Here is a 19,976-nt window from a genome sequence, read left to right on the forward strand (position 1 = left end):
CAGCCTGCAACCCAGTGCACGGTGATGACTGCCCAGCAAGAACCGGGGATGGAGAAATTGAAAAGGATATATAGGCCATGCAATATTATTGGTTGTCTGCAACAGAAATTCAGCTTTCTGGGCTCAATCACCCCACTGCTATTTCTTAAAAGAAAAATGCCAACCAGTCTTGAACAATGAACCAGTATAAAGTAGTGACTGTGTTCCGAGGACAAAATGGTAGAGTTTAAAAAACTGCCAGCAACATTTAGATACTCACACTGACTTTGGCATAAATATGCCTGTAGTATAATTCTTTGTACAAAATCAGGAAGACAGCATCTGAAAGAGATGGCAGAGTGGCAGAGGGATGCTTCAATAATTCACAAGTAGGGTCTTCTGGCAATTTTAGCCCCTTGGGGGCAGTAACCTGACTTCAATGACTAAACAACAGCTAAACTCTAACACATCTAAGAACACATTCAACAAGAAAATCTGTTTAGCCTGACCAGGTGGTAACGCAGTGGATAGAGCATTGGACTGGGATGCAGAGGACCCAGGTTTGAGACCTCGAGGTCGCCAGCTTGAGCGCGGGCTCATCTGGTTTGAGCAAAAGCTCACCAGCTTGGATCCAGGGTCGCTGGCTCAAGCAAGGGGTTACTCGGTTTGCTGAAGGCCCGTGGTCAAGGCACATATGAGAAAGCAATCAATGAACAACTAAGGTATTGCAACGCGCAACGAAAAACTAATGATTGATGCTTCTCATCTCTCCATTCCTGTCTGTCCCTGTCTATCCCTCTCTCTGTCTCTGTAGAGAAAAAAAAAAGAAAAAGAAAATCTGTTTATCAAGGGAAAGACTAGACTTCAAATGGTGAGCACGTACTAGACTATACAGATATCGTATTATAAAGCTGTTCACCTGGCCTGACCTGTGGTGGTACAGTGGATAAAGCATTAACCTGGAACACTGAGGTCACCAGTCTGAAACCCTGGGTTTGTCCCGTCAAGGAACATACAAGAAGCAACTACTAGGAGTTGATACTTCCAGCTTCTACCCACCCCCAATTTCTCCTCCCCTCTTAAAAAAAAACAAAAAAAACAACAAACAAAAAACCCAATAAAATCTTTAAAAAAATTTTTTTAGATAAAAGTTGTTTGCCTGAAATTTGTCATTAACCAATGTTACTCCAATAAATTTAATTAAGAAAGAAAAATTCGGCCCTGGCTGGCTTGCTAGGTGGATAGCGCGCTAGCCCCGCATATGGAAATCTTGGGTTCAATTCCCCATCAGGGCAAGAGAAGCTTCTGATTCTCTTCTCCTTCTCCCTCTTCTCTACCTCTTCCCCTCACAGCCAGTGGCCAACTGGTTCAAATGTTGGCCCCTGGCGCTGAGGACAGCTTGGTTGGTCTGAGCCTCAGCCTCAGGAGCTAAAAATTGCTCAGTTGATTCAAGAATTCACCTGAGACAAGGGTTGTTGGGTGGATCCCAGTCAGGGCACATGTGAGAGTCTGTCTATCTCTCGTCCTCTCACTTAAAAATATATAATAAAAGAAAAAAAAAATCTTTTATTTTACCTTATCAACCTCATCTAATCCAGGCCCACTTCTGTTCATGACTTAGAGACTTTTGCCATATAGTTGCTTATATAAACCAGCACATAAGTAAATGGTATCAGCTCCATGAAAACCAATATAATGCTACCTATCAAAATTGCAAGTACATGGGTATCATTGACTTAGGTGGACCTTGGATGGCATATGGGAACCTAGATTTCAGGAGGGTTCCCACTACCTTGATAAGGCGCTCTTTCTGCTGTGCCTAAACTGTGCCAACAATAAGGTTTATTCTGAACACCTCCTATTCCTTCTAGGAGTCTGGAATTTTAGTACATGCTGGGCAGAGTGTGTGCCACACGACTGACCCCCAGTAAAATTCCTGGACACCGAGTCTGTAATAAGCTCCACTGACAGACAACTTCCCACACATGTTGTTACAATTCCCAGCTTGAGGAGTTAGGTTTTAATTTTTGATTTTAGAGAGAGGAAAGGGAGGGAAAGGCAGAGTGGGAGAAGCAGGCTTAAGCATCAAATCCATATGTGCCTTGACCAGGCAAGCCCAGGGTTTCGAACTGGTGACCTCAATATTCCAGGTCAGCCTGACCTGTGGTGGCGCAGTGGATAAAACGTCAACCTGGAAACGCTGAGGTTGCCGGTTCAAAACCCTGGGCTTGCCTGGTCAAGGCACATACGGGAGTTGATGCTTCCTGCTCCTCCCCCCTTCTCTCTCTCTCTCTCTCTCTCTCTCTCTCCCCCCTCTCTATAATGAATAAAGTCTTTAAAAAAAAAAAAAAAAGAACCTTATTAAAAATATATATATATATATTCCAAGTCAACGCTTTATCCACTGTGCCACCACAGGCCAACTCCTAATGTTCTTAATATACACAATATTATGTTCTTTATAAGCAAACAGGCTCTATATTAAACAGAGCATAAGGTCTGGGCAACATAGAAATAACATTTATTTCAGAATGAGTTCTAAACTTGTGTAATAGCGATTGATGATACTAATAAAGTATTCAAAAAAAGTTAGGTATGCCCTGGCCGGTTGGCTCAGTGGTAGAGCATCGGCCTGGCGTGTAGAAGTCCCGGGTTCGATTCCCGGCCAGGGCACACAGGAGAGGCGCCCATCTGCCTCTCCACCCCTCCCCTCCCTTCCTCTCTGTCTCTCTCTTCCCCTCCCGCAGCGAGGCTCCATTGGAGCAAAGATGGCCCGGGCGCTGGGGATGGCTCCTTGGCCTCTGCCCCAGGCGCTAAAGTGACTCTGGTCGCAAAAGAGCGACGCCCTGGAGGGGCAGAGCATTGCCCCCTGGTGGGCAGAGCGTCGCCCCCTGGTGGGCGTGCTGGGTGGATCCCGGTCAGGCGCATGCGGAAGTCTGTCTGACTGTCTCTCCCTGTTTCCAGCTTCAGAAAAATACAAAAAAAAAAAAAGTTAGGTATAAAAAAATGCAAGATATATACACTGAAAACTACAAAACTTTGCTAAAAGAAATTAAGACCTCAATAGATGGAAAGACATCCTTTGTCCATGGACTAGAAGACTTAATAAAAATGGCAATCCTCCCCTAAATTGGTCTTCAAATTCAAGCTAATCCCTATCCAAATCTCAGCTGGATTTTTTATAGAAATTTATAATCTGATCCTAAAATTCATATGGAAACCCAAGAAACTCAGAAGAATCAAAACAATCTTAAAAGAGAACAACTCGCCTGACCAGGCAGTGGCGCAGTGAATAGAGCGTCGAACTGGGATGCAGAAGACCCAGGTTCGAGACCCCGAGGTCGCCAGCTTAAGTGTGGGCTCATCTGGCTTGAGCAAAAGCCCACCAGCTTGAACCCAAGGTCGCTAACTCCAGCAAGGGGTTACTCAGTCTGCTGAAGGCCCGCGGTCAAGGCACATATGAGAAAGCAATCAATGAACAACTAAGGTGTTGCAACGCGCAATGAAAAACTAATGATTGATGCTTCTCATCTCTCTCTATTCCTGTCTGTCCCTGTCTATCCCTCTCTCTGACTCACTCTCTGTCTCTGTAAAAAATAAAAAAATAAAAAGAGAACAACTCACTACAAAGTTACAGCAATCAAGACAGTGTAGTAAGCCTAAGGATAGGTATGTAGAACAATGAAATCAAATTCTAAGTCCAGAAACAAACCCTTACAACATTTACATGATAACCAATTTCAACAACCATGCCAAAACAATTCAATGGGGAAAGATTGGTCTTTCCAAAATTGGTGCAGGAACAGTTATATACCACACTCAGAAGAATGAAGCTGGACCATCCTAATTCACACTGTATATAAAAGACACCATTAAAAAGTGAAAGGCAGGCCCTGGCCAGTTGGCTCAGTGGTAGAGCATTGGCCCAGAGTGTAGAAGTCCTGGGTTCAATTCCCAGCCGGGGCACACAGGAGAAGCACCCATCTGCTTCTCCACCCTTCCCCTTCTCCTTTCTATCTCTCTCTTACCTTCCTGCAGCCAAGGCACCATTGGAGCCAAGCTGGCCCTGGCGCTGAGGACTGTTTCATGGCCTCCACCTTAGCTGCTAGAATGGCTTTGGTTGCAGCAGCGCCCCCTGGTGGGCATGCCTGGTGGATCCCGGTAGGGCACATGTGGAAGTCTGTACCCCTTCATCCCCCACCCCTGGTTCTCACTTTGAAAAATACAAAAAAAAAAAAAACCCAAAAAGTGAAAGGTAAAAGGAGGCTGAAGAGCCAATCCCCAAGTCATTGTAATGACCCCAAAATTATAGCAGGAAATGGAAACAAGTCAAGACAAAGATTTCAACTTCAGTTTTCACCAATTGTGAGAGATCTCTGTCCTCCTCCTTTATTTAGCCTTCATTCAACAAGCTATTTACTAAGGGTCTACCATGTACCAAGCCCTGGTACATGGAAATAAATGGTGAGCAACAAACACAGATTATCCTGAGCTTCTAATGACCCCCAGCACACAGGACAAAGAGCTCTCACCTACCGTTGCCAACCTGTGGAGCAATGGCTTCAGCCTCAGGCCAAGGTGTATTCTTGAAGAATCTTTCTGTCAGCTTCGTCCAGCTGAAAACCAAGCAGAATAATTCTAGAACTCGAAAACGAAAAGGATCTGAGAGAGACAATCCTTACATTTTACAGATAAGGACCTAGGCTCAAAAAGGGGAAGATGTCACAGAAATAGAGCCAGGGCCAGAGCTTTCCAAGTCTACAACTTTCCTACAACCCAATACTGTTCCTCAAACCTCTTTCTCAATACAGTCAAACTCTCCTTCTATATGAGTTAGGCACACTCTTCAGGATCATCTCTGCCTCTGCATCATAAATTCTGGCTGCTGGCTAGTCCCTGATTTGAGAACTACTTTTCAGATATTCCTACCCACTCCCTTAGCAATACTATGTCCACTTCCTGGAGCGCTGTGCCCACCCCTCCAAACATGGAATCAAATCAATTTGTTGAAGTCTGATGCCACAACTGACCTAGAGCATCCAACAATACACACTGCTGTCCAAGATGCTTCACAGCCCTACAAGAGGTTTCTGTTCACTTTTCCTCCTGACCCTTTCAGCCGCTACCTCCACTTTCCCTGACTCTCAAGCCCCACCTCTCTCTCTTCCACTCAGTTCAGCACAGAAACACACTCAAGTCCCCGCAGCAACCAATGAGTACTTAACTGAGTGGAATGATGAGTTGATGCTTCTTTCTCTCCTCCTTCCTCTCTTTCCAATCAATGGAAAAATTCAAACACTCACACACACACACAGCAAAATGGAAACGTGTCTCAATAACCCTGTAAGTCCTCTACACTTAAAAATTCCCCTTTCTGCCTGACCAGGTGGTGGCGCAGTGGATAGAGCATCAGATTGGGATGCAGAGGACCCAGGTTCGAGACCCCGAGGTCACCAACTTGAGCGCGGGCTCATCTGGTTTGAGCAAAAGCCCACCAGCTTGAACCCAAGGTCGCTGGCTCCAGCAAGGGGTTACTCGGTCTGCTGAAGGCCCGTGGTCAAGGCACATATGAGAAAGCAATCAATGAACAACTAAGGTGTTGCAACGCGCAATGAAAACTAATGATTTGCCTGACCTGTGGTGGCGCGGTGGATAAAGCATCGACCTGGAAATGCTGAGGTCGCCGGTTCAAAACCCTGGGCTTAACTGTCAAGGCACATATGGGAGTTGATGCTTCCAGCTCCTCCCCCCTTCTCTCTCTCTGTCTCTCCTCTCTCTCTCTGTCTCTCCTCTCTAAAAAAATGAATAAAAAAAAAAAACTAATGATTGATGCTTCTCATCTCTCTCCGTTCCTGTCTGTCCCTGTCTATCCCTCTCTCTGATTCACTCTGTCTCTGTATTTCTCACCCCACTATTATCTGCCTCCTGGACCACTGCACTGAAACTGACTTGCTAAGGTTACTAAATATCAAGTTCAACTGGTTCCTTTCTCATCTCAATCTCGCTAAAGCAAAGAACAGATCTGTTAATCATTCCTTGCTTCAGTCTCCCCTCTCTTTGGTTCCTGCGACACTTCTTTTCTTTTTCCTTTTCAGTATTTTACTTTTCATTTACTTAGAAATTAAATTTAATGGGGTGAGTGTGGCCTGTGGTGGCACAGTGGATAAAGTGCCAATCTGGAATGCTGAGGTCACCGTGCTTGCCCAGTCAAGGCACATATGACAAGCAATCAATGAACAACTTGAGTGAAACAACTATCAGTTGATACTTCTCACTCTCCCCTCCCCCACTCTCTGTAAAATCAATAAATAAAATCTTAAAAAAAATTAATGGGGTGACATTAATCAGTAAGGGTACACAGGTTTCAGGTGAACATCTCTATAGCATCTGAACTGTTGATTGTGTTGTGTGCCCATTACTCAAAGATCATTTTCCATCACCGTATATCTGTCCCCACCTAGTAACCACTTCAGTTTTATCTGTGTCCATGATTTTTGTTTTTGTTTTATTAAAGATTTTATTTGATTTGAGAGAGAGAGAGAGAGAGAGAGAGAGAGAGGAGAGCAGGAAGCATCAACTCGTAGTAGTTGCTTCTCACATGGGACATGACTGGGCAAGCCCGAGGTACTGAACCGGCAACCTCAGTATTCCAGGTTGACACTTCATCGTCTGCGCCACCACAGATCAGGCCATGACTCTCAGTTTTATATCCCACCTATGTGAGGTATATACTTGTCCCTCTTTATTCCCCTTCCCCACTTCTTTCAATTTACTATCTACTTTGCTAACACTTCTCTGCTCACTATCTAGTTTTCTTTCTGCTGTTTCCTTTGCTACTTCCTTTTTCTATTTTTTTAAAAAGATTTTATTTATTGATTTTACAGAGAGAAGGGGGTGACAAGTAGTTGCTTCATTCTAGCTGTTCACTGCTTCCTTGTTATACGTGCCTTGACCGGGCAAGCCCAGGGTTTCAAACAGGCAACCTCAACCTTCCAGGTCGGTGCTTTACCCACTGCACCACCACAGGCCAGGCAGCTGTTTCCTCTCTTTGCCCACACCACCAAAAACATTATTTCCCGAGGTGCCAGCCACTCTTCTCACTATGCATTCTCCTAGGGCAGTGGTTCTCAAACTTTCTGAAGTCGGGGCACATTTAAAATCCTACAAATAATTGTAGGCGCACTGTTTACAAATTTCTGAGAAATATGCTATAATAATTAAGTCAAATATTAAAGAAAAAAATATCAAGTCCAAGCATGCTTTTATGGTAATTACATGAAATAAATACGACAAAATTAAATTTATTCTGACATTAAAAAACACGTTTATGTTACATTTTTTGAGTTATGCTTTTTAGAATTAGTAAAAAAAGAGGGGTTAAAAAATTTTAAAATGACGCCTGACCAGGCGGTGGCGCAGTGGATAGAGCATCAGACTGGGATCCGGAAGACCCAGGTTCAAGACCCCGAGGTCGCCAGCTTGAGTGCGGGCTCATCTGGTTTGAGCAAAAAGCTCACCAGCTTGGACCCATGGTCACTGGCTTGAGCAAGGGGTCACTCGGTCTGCTGAAGGCCCACGGTCAAGGCACATATAAGAAAGCAATCAATGAACAACTAAGGTATTGCAATGTTCAACGAAAAACTAATGATTGATGATTCTCATCTCTCTGTTCCTGTCTGTCTGTCCCTGTCTATCCCTCTCTCTAACTCTCTCTCTGTCTCTGTTAAAAAAAAAAAAAAAAAAAGCCCTGGCCGGTTGGCTCAGTGGTAGAGCATCGGCCTAGCGTGCGGAGGACCCGGGTTCGATTCCCGGCCAGGGCACACAGGAGAAGCGCCCATTTGCTTCTCCACCCCTCCGCCACGCTTTCCTCTCTATCTCTCTCTTCCCCTCCCGCAGCCAGGGCTCCATTGGAGCAAAGATGGCCCGGGCGCTGGGCATGGCTCTGTGGCCTCTGCCTCAGGCGCTAGAGTGGCTCTAGTCGCAACATGGGGACGCCCAGGATGGGCAGAGCATTGCCCCCTGGGGGGCAGAGCGTAGCCCCTGGTGGGTGTGCCGGGTGGATCCCGGTCGGGCGCATGCGGGAGTCTGTCTGACTGTCTCTCCCTGTTTCCAGCTTCAGAAAAATGAAAAAAAAAAAAAAAAGATGTGGGCCTGATCTCTGGTGGCACAGTGGATAAAGTGTCTACCTGGGAACACTGAGGTCGCCGGTTCAAAACCCTGCACTTGTCTGGTCAAGGCACATATGGGAGTTGATGCTTCCAGCTCCTCCCCCCTTTCTCTCTCTCTCCTCTCTAAAATGAATTAAAAAAATTAAATATATATATATATATGACAAAAAAGTTATCTTTTCATATACATAGATACATTCTTAGTAAGATTTAGTAAATTGAGCAGGTCTCGGCACGAATGTGTTAAGTTTTTCCATTCTTGTGTTTATGAGAAACATAAGCCTGATGTGTCCTAGCGATTTCTTCCATGTTTGGGCATATATTTGAAAGGCAAACTCTCATTTCCTCATCAATACATTAAAGAATTCCTCTCTTTTTACTCTTAACTGTGTTGAGTGCAGAAACCCCCCCCGCATACATATCACCTTAATTTTACACCAAACAAAGGATAGAAGAAACTTGCCTCCAGTCTTTCTGGGGAACATGGGGGGTAGTGTAAACAATCCAGCACCACAGCTTAACAGCCTTTTGCAACCTAATCAGGCAAGTGAGGAAGGGGGTTGGGCAGACTGTCAGCTTACAGCCATTTCCCCACACCTCTGTCCCCCAAAAATCTAAACTTCAAAAACCCTGTTGGTTTTTTGGTCCCCAACAGGCACATATTTCTCTGGAATACCATAGGGTACACCTGGAAATCTTCTAGGGTGTACCAGTGCGCCCTGGCGCACACTTTGAGAACCACTTTCCTAGGGGAATACCTACCACATGCTTGGCTAAACTACTATCTATATCTGCCTGTACTGTTCAGTACAGCAGCTATTGGCCACATGTGACTAAACAACTGAATTTTTAATTTTAATTTAAATTAAAAATATTTAACTCAGTTATTGGGACTTTCAAGTTTTAGAATATATTTTATATTTGGAACGATTTGGGTATGTGAATTTACTTCCCTAATTGTGAATATTATGAAATCTAGATAGGGATCAAGTATTTCTACAAACTGAGCACTGATATAAGTGTAAAATAGGGGATTTAAAAGACTACAAAGAAAAAGTAAACTATCTTAACAATTTAATACTAATTAATGTAAAAATCTTTCAGACGTTAGATTAAATTAAATTACTAAAATTAACTTCACCTAATTCTTTTCATTTAATAAAAAATAAAAAAGTAGCTGATACATGAGGCTAGCATTAGACAGCACTGGTCTATACATTTCTACCAGAAAGACTAGGAAGATGAAGGAAATACAAGTCAGGGACTAACTGGTATTCACTGACCCAATCGGCACTTGGCTACTTGCTTTCTACCCATCCTTATAGAAATTGCTTAAATTCTATTTCCTTGGTGAAGTCTTGACTAACTATCCCAACCCTGACTGACCTGTCTCATCTCTAATGCCCATTACACAAGGGCAATCCCCATTACATTAGTGGTTTTGGGAAGAAACCAACCACTCAAAGCTCAGCTCACCCTTTTGATTCTGAGTATAAATATAGTACAGCTTAAAAATTAGGCTCTGCAGCCTGACCAGGCGGTGGCGCAGTGGACAGCGCGTCGCATGGGGTTACTCTGTCTACTGAAAGCCCACGGTCAAGGCACACGTGAGAAAGCAATCAATGAACAACTAAGGTGTCGCCATGCGCAACAAAAAACTAATGATTGATGCTTCTCATCTCTCCGTTCCTGTCTGTCTATCCCTCTCTTTGACTTTCTGTCTATGTAAAAAAAAAAAAAATTAGGCTCTGCAGTCAGATGCTGCAGATTCAAATCTCAGCGCCTCCACTTAGTTATGTGACCTACTTTTGTTTCCTCATCTGTAAAATGAGAATAACACCTACTTCATGGGGTTACTGTGAAAGATAAATGAGTAAATACAGGAAAAGCACTCTAAACATTGCTTGATATGTACTAACCATACATATTAATTGTTACTATATTATCTTTTAAAATTGATGAGTGAGACAGAGAGAAACAGGAAAGTAGAAAGAGAGGGAGGACAGAAATGAGAAGCATCAACTCACAGCTGCTCCAAGACCCTTTGCTCAAGCCAACGACCCCACACTCAAGCTGGCAAGCCCCACATTTAAGCCAACCAGCCCACACTCAAGCTGGCAACCTCAGGGTTCCAAGTCAACACTCTATCCACTGTGCCACCACCAGACAGGCTAACTGCTATTATAATGATTGATAGTGATGTTATTTTTGCCCTTGTACAAACTCTGGGAACAGAGTCCAACAATATAGCATGTCCTTAACCCGAAGGAATCACAGAAAGTATTCTCTTTGTAGAAAAATTATTACATTGCACCCCCATTTTAGGGGTTACAACACTAAGCCAGACCTACCCAGAAAGAAATCATTTCAACTGGCAGCCCATACCTGTTCTCATAGATGTCTTGGATCTCATACACTTTCTGGTCAATGACATCGCTGGAGACACGACTTGCCTGTAGCTCATACACCTTCTGGTCTATCAAATCTGAGACGGTTTTGTGGAAATACTGGATGAAATTTTTGATCACTTCGGGGATCACCTGATAGGTCTGTTGTTCATACTGCCGTTCATAAGCCAGATCCTGCTTTGGATCTCCTAGAGGTTGGATGTAACAAATATTTTACAAAGTGTTTTCAAAGCCATATATGTGATATAACAAAAGGTCAAGACCATCTCTCAACTAAACTTAAACCTACAAAATCAGATAGACTATTCCCCTTTTAAATACTCCCGAAGGCACTCCCAATCCCATCACCCGGTTTCTTCAAAATATTTACCACTAAAGCTATTTATGATCTGTTTCTCCCACTAGAACCTAAAGTCTATGAGGGAAAGAACCTTGTCTGTCTTGTACCAGATGTACTTTCAGGACCTAGAAGAGTTGTATGTGTTGCAGGAGGGGGGAAAACTGTGAAAAGGGAGAAGAAGTAGTAGGTACTTAGTATTATTTGAATGAATAAATTACTGCTATTTTCTACCTATATGACTTGGTACCAGTAACTGAACTTCTCTGTGCTCAGTTTTCTCATCTGCAAAATTGAGACAATATTAATTTGCACTTTAAAGAACTGTTGTAAGAACTAAGTGAAATACTTCATACAAAGTACCCAGAACAGCCTGATCAGGCAGTGGTGAAGTGGATAGAGTGCTGGACTGGGACGCAAAGAACCTAGGTTTGAAATCCCAAGGTCGCCAGCTTGAGCATGGGCTCACCAGCTTGAGTGCATGGTCGCTGGCTTGAGTGTGGGGTCACTTGCTCTGCTGTAGCCTCCTCCCTACCCCGTCAAGGCACACGAGAAAGCAATCAATGACCAACAAAGGTGACACACAATGAAGAAATGATGCTTCTCATCTCTCTCCCTTCCTGTCTGTCTGTCCCTGTCTGCGCCTCCCTCTGTCACCAAAAAATAAAAATAAATAAAAAGTACCCAGAATAATGCATAGCACTAAGTCGAGATAAGTCACTATTAACATTTCAGGAAATCTCAAAAACCTTGCAAAAAGATTTCATTTGGGATTGGTTTGAATCACTTTAATTTTTTACAAGATATTCTTCTTCAGCTAATAGTTTAACCAAAAAACAAACAAAAATCACAGCCAGAATAATAATACTTAAGAGGTTTTTGGGTAGATCATAAAAAAGGATTGGTTTATTAGGCTCTATGCCACCCTCCTGTTGAGAGCTAAAAATTGACTCCAACCCTAGACCATCAAGCAACATTAAACAGGTTCTCGTTAGCGTCATCGCTGTTTCAAGACATTAATAAAGGGGCCAATCCCTGTAAGTACCCAGCTAAGGAGACAAACTCTTTTTTTTATTTTTTATTTTTTTTATTTTTATTCATTTTTTTTTTTAAAGAGAGGAGAGAGAGGGAGAGAGAGAGAGAAAGAGAGACAGACAGAAGGGGGGAGGAGCTGGAAGCATCAACTCCCATATGTGCCTTGACCAGGCAAGCCCAGGGTTTCGAACCGGCGACCTCAGCATTCCAGGTCGACGCTTTATCCACTGCGCCACCACAGGTCAGGCAGGAGACAAACTCTTAGTCTTACCTGTGTGCATATCGTAGTCGCCTGGGTAAGCATAGGGATCATACGCAGCCTGTTTAACGAAAAAGAGAACAGTCACCAATTCGTGAATCCAAAACGCTCGTTCTAGGACTTATGTACCAAGCAGGGTACTAAGGATACAAAGTTGGATAAAACAGTCCCTGCCTTTGAGGAATTCATACGCCTCTAAAAAGAGAGAAAATAGACAATGACGATACAACCTTACGGCGATTTAAGGTAGAGGAAAGCAACAGAGACTGTGGGAGTCAACGGAGTTTAAACAAGACTGAGCCCAAACCTTAAGAAGAGTTGTTACAGAGCGCAGAACCCATAACCAGCCTCTGTTCCAGGGGACCGGACACGGGAAGTGGACGGGCAGAGACAAGCCTGATGAGGACCCGAGAGGGGTAAGAGCCGCACAGGCAAAGCAGCAGGCCCGAGCTGGTCGCGGCCCGCGGGGGCTCCCAGAGACGGCGGAATACCGTCTCACCGCGGGGCCCAACACTCAGACAGCCCCGCCCCCATCGCGGAGCCCAGCACTCGCTTTAGGGCCAGGTTACCTCAGACTCGTAATCATCAGCCGGATAAGACATAGTTGCAAGGCTGTGAACACCGCCGGAGAAAGGAAGAGTTGCCTTCGCTTCTGTCGTGAGACCGGAAGTTCAACCCCGTAGAGGCCTGCAGGGAAACCGGAAGCCTTTCCAGGACCGCCGGCAATGTGAGACAGCCATGTTAGGAAAGGTAAAAACAACAAACGCTTACATTTTTCTTTCTTCATCAAATAGAGGCCTTATAAGCCAGGTAATTCTGAAGTACCTGAGTAAATTTAGAAATAAGGACATGAAATGGTTTGGCATAATAAACAATGGGCAAAGAAACCCCGAGTAATGCCACACAAAAGATGGCTAACAGCTTCTTCGGGCCGGATTCTCGCGGGAAGGGAAATTCGATTCGAGAGGGCTTGATGTTAGATTTAGGTGTAAGCGGTTTGCCAGCGGCGACAAATGTCTGCAAACGTTCCGGCCTCAAAGGACTAAACTTTAAGAAAGAAGAAAAAAAAGACAAACTTACTGGGTGTAAAAGTTGAGAGTTGGTCCCATGTAGTGAGAGGGCATTGAGAAAGGCGTCTCCCGACTTTGGAGGTTAAGGTTGGAACAGGCAAAAAGGAGGCCAGCTCTGCTGAGGCCCTAGGTGGGTCCTGGAACCCACACGTGCATCATTGAAGTCGCAGGCTTTGGGTCTTGTCGGATTGCTGTAGTAGTGTGGTTTTGTGTCCCCGGGAAGCCGTGGAGTTAGGGACGGGGTTATAAAGCAACAGAAATCGGTATATGGTTTAAGCGCCTTAGCTCAATTCTCTGCCCATCCACAACACCCTGCTTTCTCACTGATGTACATACAGTGTTACTAGGAGCATACATAGCTCACCCTCCTTAGGCGCCAGCTTCCGCATTCTTTTGTCACACAGGCCTCCTTGCTTTTCCCAGCGTGGCACACTCCCCCTGGGGGCTTTTGCTTTGACAACTACCTGGTCTAGATCCTAGAATGCAGTCCTCCTCCCTTAGAATTGCAGCGCCAGGTTTCAACTCCCTGCTCTGTGTTTTTATCCTGCTTTCCTTCTTTGCAGTATCACCAAGCGGTGGTACCATCATGGAATTAAAGCTTAAGCTTTAGGGCCCCTCTATTCCCTGGGACTCTTCCATGGCTCGAGGAGGGTTCCCAGCAATTTGCTCCCATGAGCCTATATTTTTGTAAAATTAAAAGTAATATTTTTAGGGCCCTGGCCGGTTAGCTCAGTGGTAGAGCGTCGGCCTGGCGTGCAGGAGTCCCGGGTTCGATTCCCAGCCAGGGCACACAGGAGAAGCGCCCATCTGCTTCTCCACCCCTCCCCCTCTCCTTCCTCTCTGTCTCTCTCTTCCCCTCCCACAGCCGAGGCTCCATTGGAGCAAAGTTGGCCCAGGCGCTGAGGATGGCTCTGTGGCCTCTGCCTCAGGCACTAGAATGGCCCTGGTTGCAACAGAGCAACACCCGGGATGGGCAGAGCATTGCCCCCTGGTGGGCATGCCGGGTGGATCCCGGTCGGGCGCATGCGGGAGTCTGTCTGACTGCCTCCCCGTTTCCAACTTCAGAAAAATACAAAAAAAAAAATTGTGTCCAAAAAAAGTAGTATTTTTATTGCAATCACTTAAAACCACACTCTATTCTATTTCCCCTCCATAATACTTTCCCTTATTTAGTGGAGTTTGGGATCCAGCTAGAGGATATCCAATTGGAAACATTTCAGTTTAGTAGAACCCATTTATGTGTACGGTTATTGCTGACCTTGAGTGTGTAAGATATACCTACTATCCACTATGATCAGTGTGTGTCCTCTATGGAAGGAATATTTAAGGTTAATCAAGGCATTGGAAAGCTTGAAATTACCTGAAATCTTACAGTTCATATAAGACAAAAATTTGATATGGGTTGCCCCAACTCTGACAAATCTCAAAATGTTTATGACATTACTAAAAAGGAATTAAGTCAGAAGTTTTCCTAAATTATGAATAATAAAAAATAGGCCTGGCCCTGGCAGAGTGGATCAGTTGGTTGGAGTGCTGTCCTGACATGTTGAGGTTGCAGGTTCCTTCTGTGGTCAGGGCACATATAGGAATCAACCAATGGAAAAAAATAATTAGTTTGATCAGGTGGTGGTGCAGTGGATAAAGTGTTGACCTGGCACGCTGAGGACCTAGTTTCAAAACCCCTAGGTCGGCCCTGGCTGGTTGGCTCAGTAGTGGAGCGTCGGCCTGGTGTGCAGGAGTCCCGGGTTCGATTCCTGATCAGGGCACACAGGAGAAGCGCCCATCTGCTTCTCCACCCCTCCCCCTCTCCTTCCTCTCTGTCTCTCTCTTCTCCTCCCGCAGCCAAGGCTCCATTGGAGCAAAGTTGGCCCAGGTGCTGAGGATGGCTCTGTGGGTTGCAACAGAGTGACGTCACACAGATGGGCAGAGCATCGCCTGCTGGTGGGTGTGTCGGGTAGATCCGGGTTGGGTGCATGCGGGAGTCTGTCTGACTGCCTCCCCGTTTCCAACTTCAGAAAAAACAAACAAACAAAAAAACCTAGGTCAATGGCTTGAGCACAGGCTCACCAGTTTGAGTGCGGGGTCACTGGCTTGAGTGTGGGATTATAGACATGACTCTGGTCTCTGGCTTGAGCCCAAAGATTGCTGGCTTGAGCAAGGAGTCACTAGTTCAACTGGAGCCCCTGGTTAAGGCACATATGAGAAAGCAATCAGTGAACAACTAAGGTGCTACAACTACTAGTTGAAGCCTCTCATCTCTCTCCCTGTCTAAAAAAAAAAGAATCAACCAATTAATGCATGAATTGGTGGAACAACAAATTTCTCTCTGCCTTAAAAATAATCTATAAAGCGTAACCTGTAGTGGCGCAGTGGATCAAGCATCAACCTGGAATGCTGAGGTCTCTGGTTCAAAACCCTGGGCTTGCCTGGTCAAGGCACATATGGGAGTTGATGCTTCCTGCTCCTCCCCTCTTCTATCTCTCTCGCTCTTTCTTTCTATCTTTATCTACTCTAAAAAAATGAATAAATAAAAATTAAAAAATAATCTATAAATAATTTTTTTAATTTAAGCAATAAAAAAATAGATCTAACATTTCAAAGCAGTGATTTTCAACCTTTTTCATCTCATGGCACACATAAACTGATTACTAAACTTCTGAGGGACACCAAAAAATAACTTTTTGCTGATCTGACAAAAACTTTAGGTATAATTTTGATGCATTTACACCAGACAGCTATTGCTGTATTAGCTACTATCACTGTTTTATTTGATAAACTAAAGGAAAAGAGGTCTGTACCCCTGATGAAATAATCAGGTATTGCATATTTTAAAAATTCTTACAGTGCACTGGTTGAAAGTTCCTTGCTAGAGGAAAGACAAGTTATCTTAATATTCTCATTATGGAAACAATGACACAAAATGATTGTTATAAAAAGAGGCTATTGCCCTGGCCATATAGCTCAGTTGGTTAGAGAGTCATCCCAAAGCATGGAGGTTGCTGGTTCGATCCCTGGTCAGGGCACATACAGGAAGGGATCAATGTTATTGTCTCTCTCTCTCCTCTCCCTTCCTCTCTCACTAAAATCAATAAATAAAAAAATTTTAAAAAGAAACGGTCAAAGTATATTCAGGCTAAAATAGAAAAAATATTATGGAGGTTTAAGAAAACTAACAAATATGTTTCTTTTCTAGCTTTTGTGATTATGTTATTTCTCAGCTTTTCTAAATTGCAAATTGCAATTTGTAATTGCATGGTTTCTCCCATGACTTGTGTTGTAATTCCTTGTTCTAAATATTCTCTTCTTCTACCTGGCCATGGCCAGGTAGCTCAGTTGGTTAGAGCTTCCTCCTTATATGCCAAGGTTCAAGGTTGCAGGTTTGATCCCTGGTCAGGGCACATACAAGAATAAACCAATGAATGCATAAATAGAACAACAAATCAATGTTGGTGTTTCTCTCTCTCTCTCCCCCATTTCTCCCTCTAAAATCAATCAATAAAAAGAAATTTTAAAGGCAACCAAAAGACTAACAAACTTTTTAAAAAATAAATATTCTCGCCCTGGCCGGTTGGCTCAGTGGTAGAGCGTCGGCCTGGCGTGCAGAAGTCCCGGGTTCGATTCCCCGCCAGGGCACACAGGAGAAGCGCCCATCTGCTTCTCCACCCCTCCCCCTCTCCTTCCTCTCTGTCTCTCTCTTCCCCTCCCGCAGCGAGGCTCCATTGGAGCAAAGATGGCCCGGGCGCTGGGGATGGCTCCTTGGCCTCTGCCCCAGGCGCTAGAGTGGCTCTGGTCGCGACAGAGCAACGCCCCGGAGGGGCAGAGCATCGCCCCCTGGTGGGCAGAGCGTCGCCCCCTGGTGGGCGTGCCGGGTGGATCCCGGTTAGGTGCATGCGGGAGTCTGTCTGACTGTCTCTCCCTGTTTCCAGCTTCAGAAAAATACAAAAAATTAAAAAATAAAATAAAATAAATATTCTCTTTCCTACCAAATTTCAATTTTGAAATTTTCTATTCTGTATTCTTCACATAAGCTTCAGTTACCAGAAACTTGAATCCCTTGTTTATAACCATGTAACATACATTTTATTTATTTGTGACTTTCTACCTCTCCCAGAATGCACACTCTAGCTTAAAGAATTGTAAAGTCTCTGAGAGGACCTTCCTCACTGGCTACTCTTTCTCCCTTTCATTTGTTGATTCTTCCTCTCTCTCTAACCACTATATACCAGTAGTAGACTGCTCCTTTACTCTGGGTCTGGTCCCCTCTCGATCTACCTTCACTCCCAGGGTGGTTTATCCAATCCACAATGTTTAAATTAAGGTGATCAGTCGTCCTCCTTTAGGGAGGACTGTCCTTCTTTTGTAAGTTCCGTCCTCCTTCGAAAAGTGTCCTCCTACATGTCCTCCTTTTTTATATTGGAAGACTAATCTGTAAATGTCCGTATTCGATCGATGCAGAGTCAATCTATTGCGTGTGATGTGACATATTTGTATCTAAATGAGTACTTTTTTCTTACAATTATTAAAAATTAATAGGCATGTAAGCATAATTACAATATAAAATATTACAAATATTTTTATTATGCATTTATCATATTATAGTGTATTATTGTTGCAATGAATAAAATGTTTCTTTTATTTACAATATTGTTTTCTTCCATTTATTTTTGTCCTCCTTTTCATTGTAAAAATGTTGGTCATCTTATTTAAATATCATCCATATGTTGTTGACTGTCTACATATCTCCATTCCAGAGCCCACCCCTGAATGGGTTCAATGGCCTAAGTGAGTACCTGGAAATCTAATAGTCACCTCAAACCTAACATGTCCAATCTTACCTTCTGATTTTTTGCCTCGAATTTGTTCCTCCCTTAGTTAAGTGCAGCTTCATTCTTTCAGTTGCTCAGGCCAAAGCCTTCAAAACACCCTTGATTTGACTTAAAGCACACATTGCTGCATCTACATTCTGTTGGCTCTATACTTCAAAATATTCCCAGACTCAATTCTCACCACCATGTCTCTTGTCATTCTTGTCCCAGCTTCCATCATCTCATTTGCATTGTAATAGCTACTTCCTGTTTCCAATTTCCAATCCATATTTGTAGAATTGCCTTTGGTTTGAAACAGGTCACTGCTTGGCAGCACATTATCAGCTTAGAAATGCAACTTAGATCTGAAAACAGCTGGAACTCCAGTACAGACTATAAAATATTTGATCAGAGTGATTTTGCAAGGCTCCCTTGCTAGTGGAAAAACAGTACTTCAAAGGGAAAGAAACTGCAGACAGACCAAAGCTCCTGGAATTTTATGTGGGAGAGTTGTTGAGAGAATTTAGCAGCTGAAAAACTGCCCTGGTTCTCTTCATCTTTTATGCCTGGGATATGAGCCTGGAGGGAGGAGGTAATCAGAGGGTTATCTGGACATCTAGCGTATGCCCAGATGTATGTCCAGGCATTAACACAGAGCTGGAAAGTTAAAAGATTAAGTTAACGGTCTAGTTAGGACAAGAATAGGCTCTTCTCATGCCTCCACCTGACTCAGAAAAGCCATTAGTTATATTTTACAGTCAGCTTGGGCTCTTCATCTGAGTTCATTTCAAGCTTCACTTCCCCAAAACCTCCTGTTTGTAGTTCACTTACTGTCCTGTTTGTTTCACTCTCCTAGTCAATGATCTGTCTCACAAGTCCCTGCCCAGTTCCTTTGCTGCAATAATATGTGGGCCTTATGAGAGCAATAGCTCAGTCTTTATAAGTCAGAAGTAAAAGCATCCTTAAGAATCTTCTAGCACAGGAATCCACTAGATAGAAAAAAGACAGTGAAGTAGCAGGCTTTCTCCTGACCACATGTTAAGTTGTATCCATTCTTTCACCAGACTTTGAAGACTATTGTTCTTGCCCACAAATATTCACTTTTCTGAAAACACAGGGCCTGCTTTCTGTAGCCTAGAAGAGCAATTCTCAAATTCTTTTTATTTATAAATAAATTTTTATTAATTTTAATGGGGTGACATCAATAAATCAGGGTACATATATTCAAAGAAAACATGTCCAGGTTATCTTGGCATTCAATTCTGTTGCATACCCATCACCCAAAGTCAGATTGTCCTCTGTCACCTTCTATCTAGTTTTCTTTGTGCCCCTCCCCTTCCCCCTCCCCCTCTCCCTCCTTCCCTACCTCCGCCCCCCTTAACCACCACTCTCTTGTCCATGTCTCTTAGTCTCGTTTTTTATGTCCCACCAATGAATGGAATCCTGCAGTTCTTATTTTTTTTCTGATTTACTTATTTCACTCTGTATAATGTTATCAAGATCCCACCATTTTGTTGTAAGTGATCCGATGTCATCATTTCTTATGGCTGAATAGTATACCATGGTGTGTATGTGCCACATCTTCTTTATCCAGTCTTCTATTTTTTTTTACAGTGATTAAAGCCTTTAAACAAACTCTTGGCCAATACAGCAAGAATCCATAAAAGAGTAGTGTCCTTAACATGTTCACCAAGTCCAAGTTGGCCCCAACACCATGCCAAATCCCTGAAAAATGCAACCCAACCCCAGTTCAGTCTGTTAGGAGCTGTCACTAGGAGCAGGAATCCAGGACAAGTCCACCTCCAGGAAAAGTCCGCATGGCACTGGAATTGTTGTCACGATTCTATACTTTGCAGCTCATGTCCAAGTCTCAATGACCTCTGCTTCTAGCTGGTAATGATTCAGGTAGACTGGA

The 19,976-nt window shown here is 43.7% G+C and overlaps 1 protein-coding gene across 1 annotated transcript in view; it reads right to left on the reverse strand.

The window, feature by feature from the left end:
- Positions 1–12,886, reverse strand: part of EIF3L (eukaryotic translation initiation factor 3 subunit L) — a 33,163-nt gene extending 20,277 nt beyond the window's left edge. The window contains exons 1-5 of the mRNA XM_066258555.1: positions 12,756–12,886; positions 12,199–12,247; positions 10,533–10,743; positions 4,516–4,595; positions 260–321 (exon numbers count right to left, since the gene is read on the reverse strand). Coding sequence (XP_066114652.1) covers positions 260–321; positions 4,516–4,595; positions 10,533–10,743; positions 12,199–12,247; positions 12,756–12,788 — 435 coding nt within the window. The 5' untranslated portion in view covers positions 12,789–12,886. The remainder of the gene's footprint in view (positions 1–259; positions 322–4,515; positions 4,596–10,532; positions 10,744–12,198; positions 12,248–12,755) is intronic.
- Between the last annotated feature and the right edge of the window lie 7,090 nt (positions 12,887–19,976).

Source organism: Saccopteryx bilineata, chromosome 1 (genome assembly GCF_036850765.1).
Source record: "Saccopteryx bilineata isolate mSacBil1 chromosome 1, mSacBil1_pri_phased_curated, whole genome shotgun sequence".
Lineage (NCBI taxonomy): Eukaryota > Metazoa > Chordata > Mammalia > Chiroptera > Emballonuridae > Saccopteryx > Saccopteryx bilineata.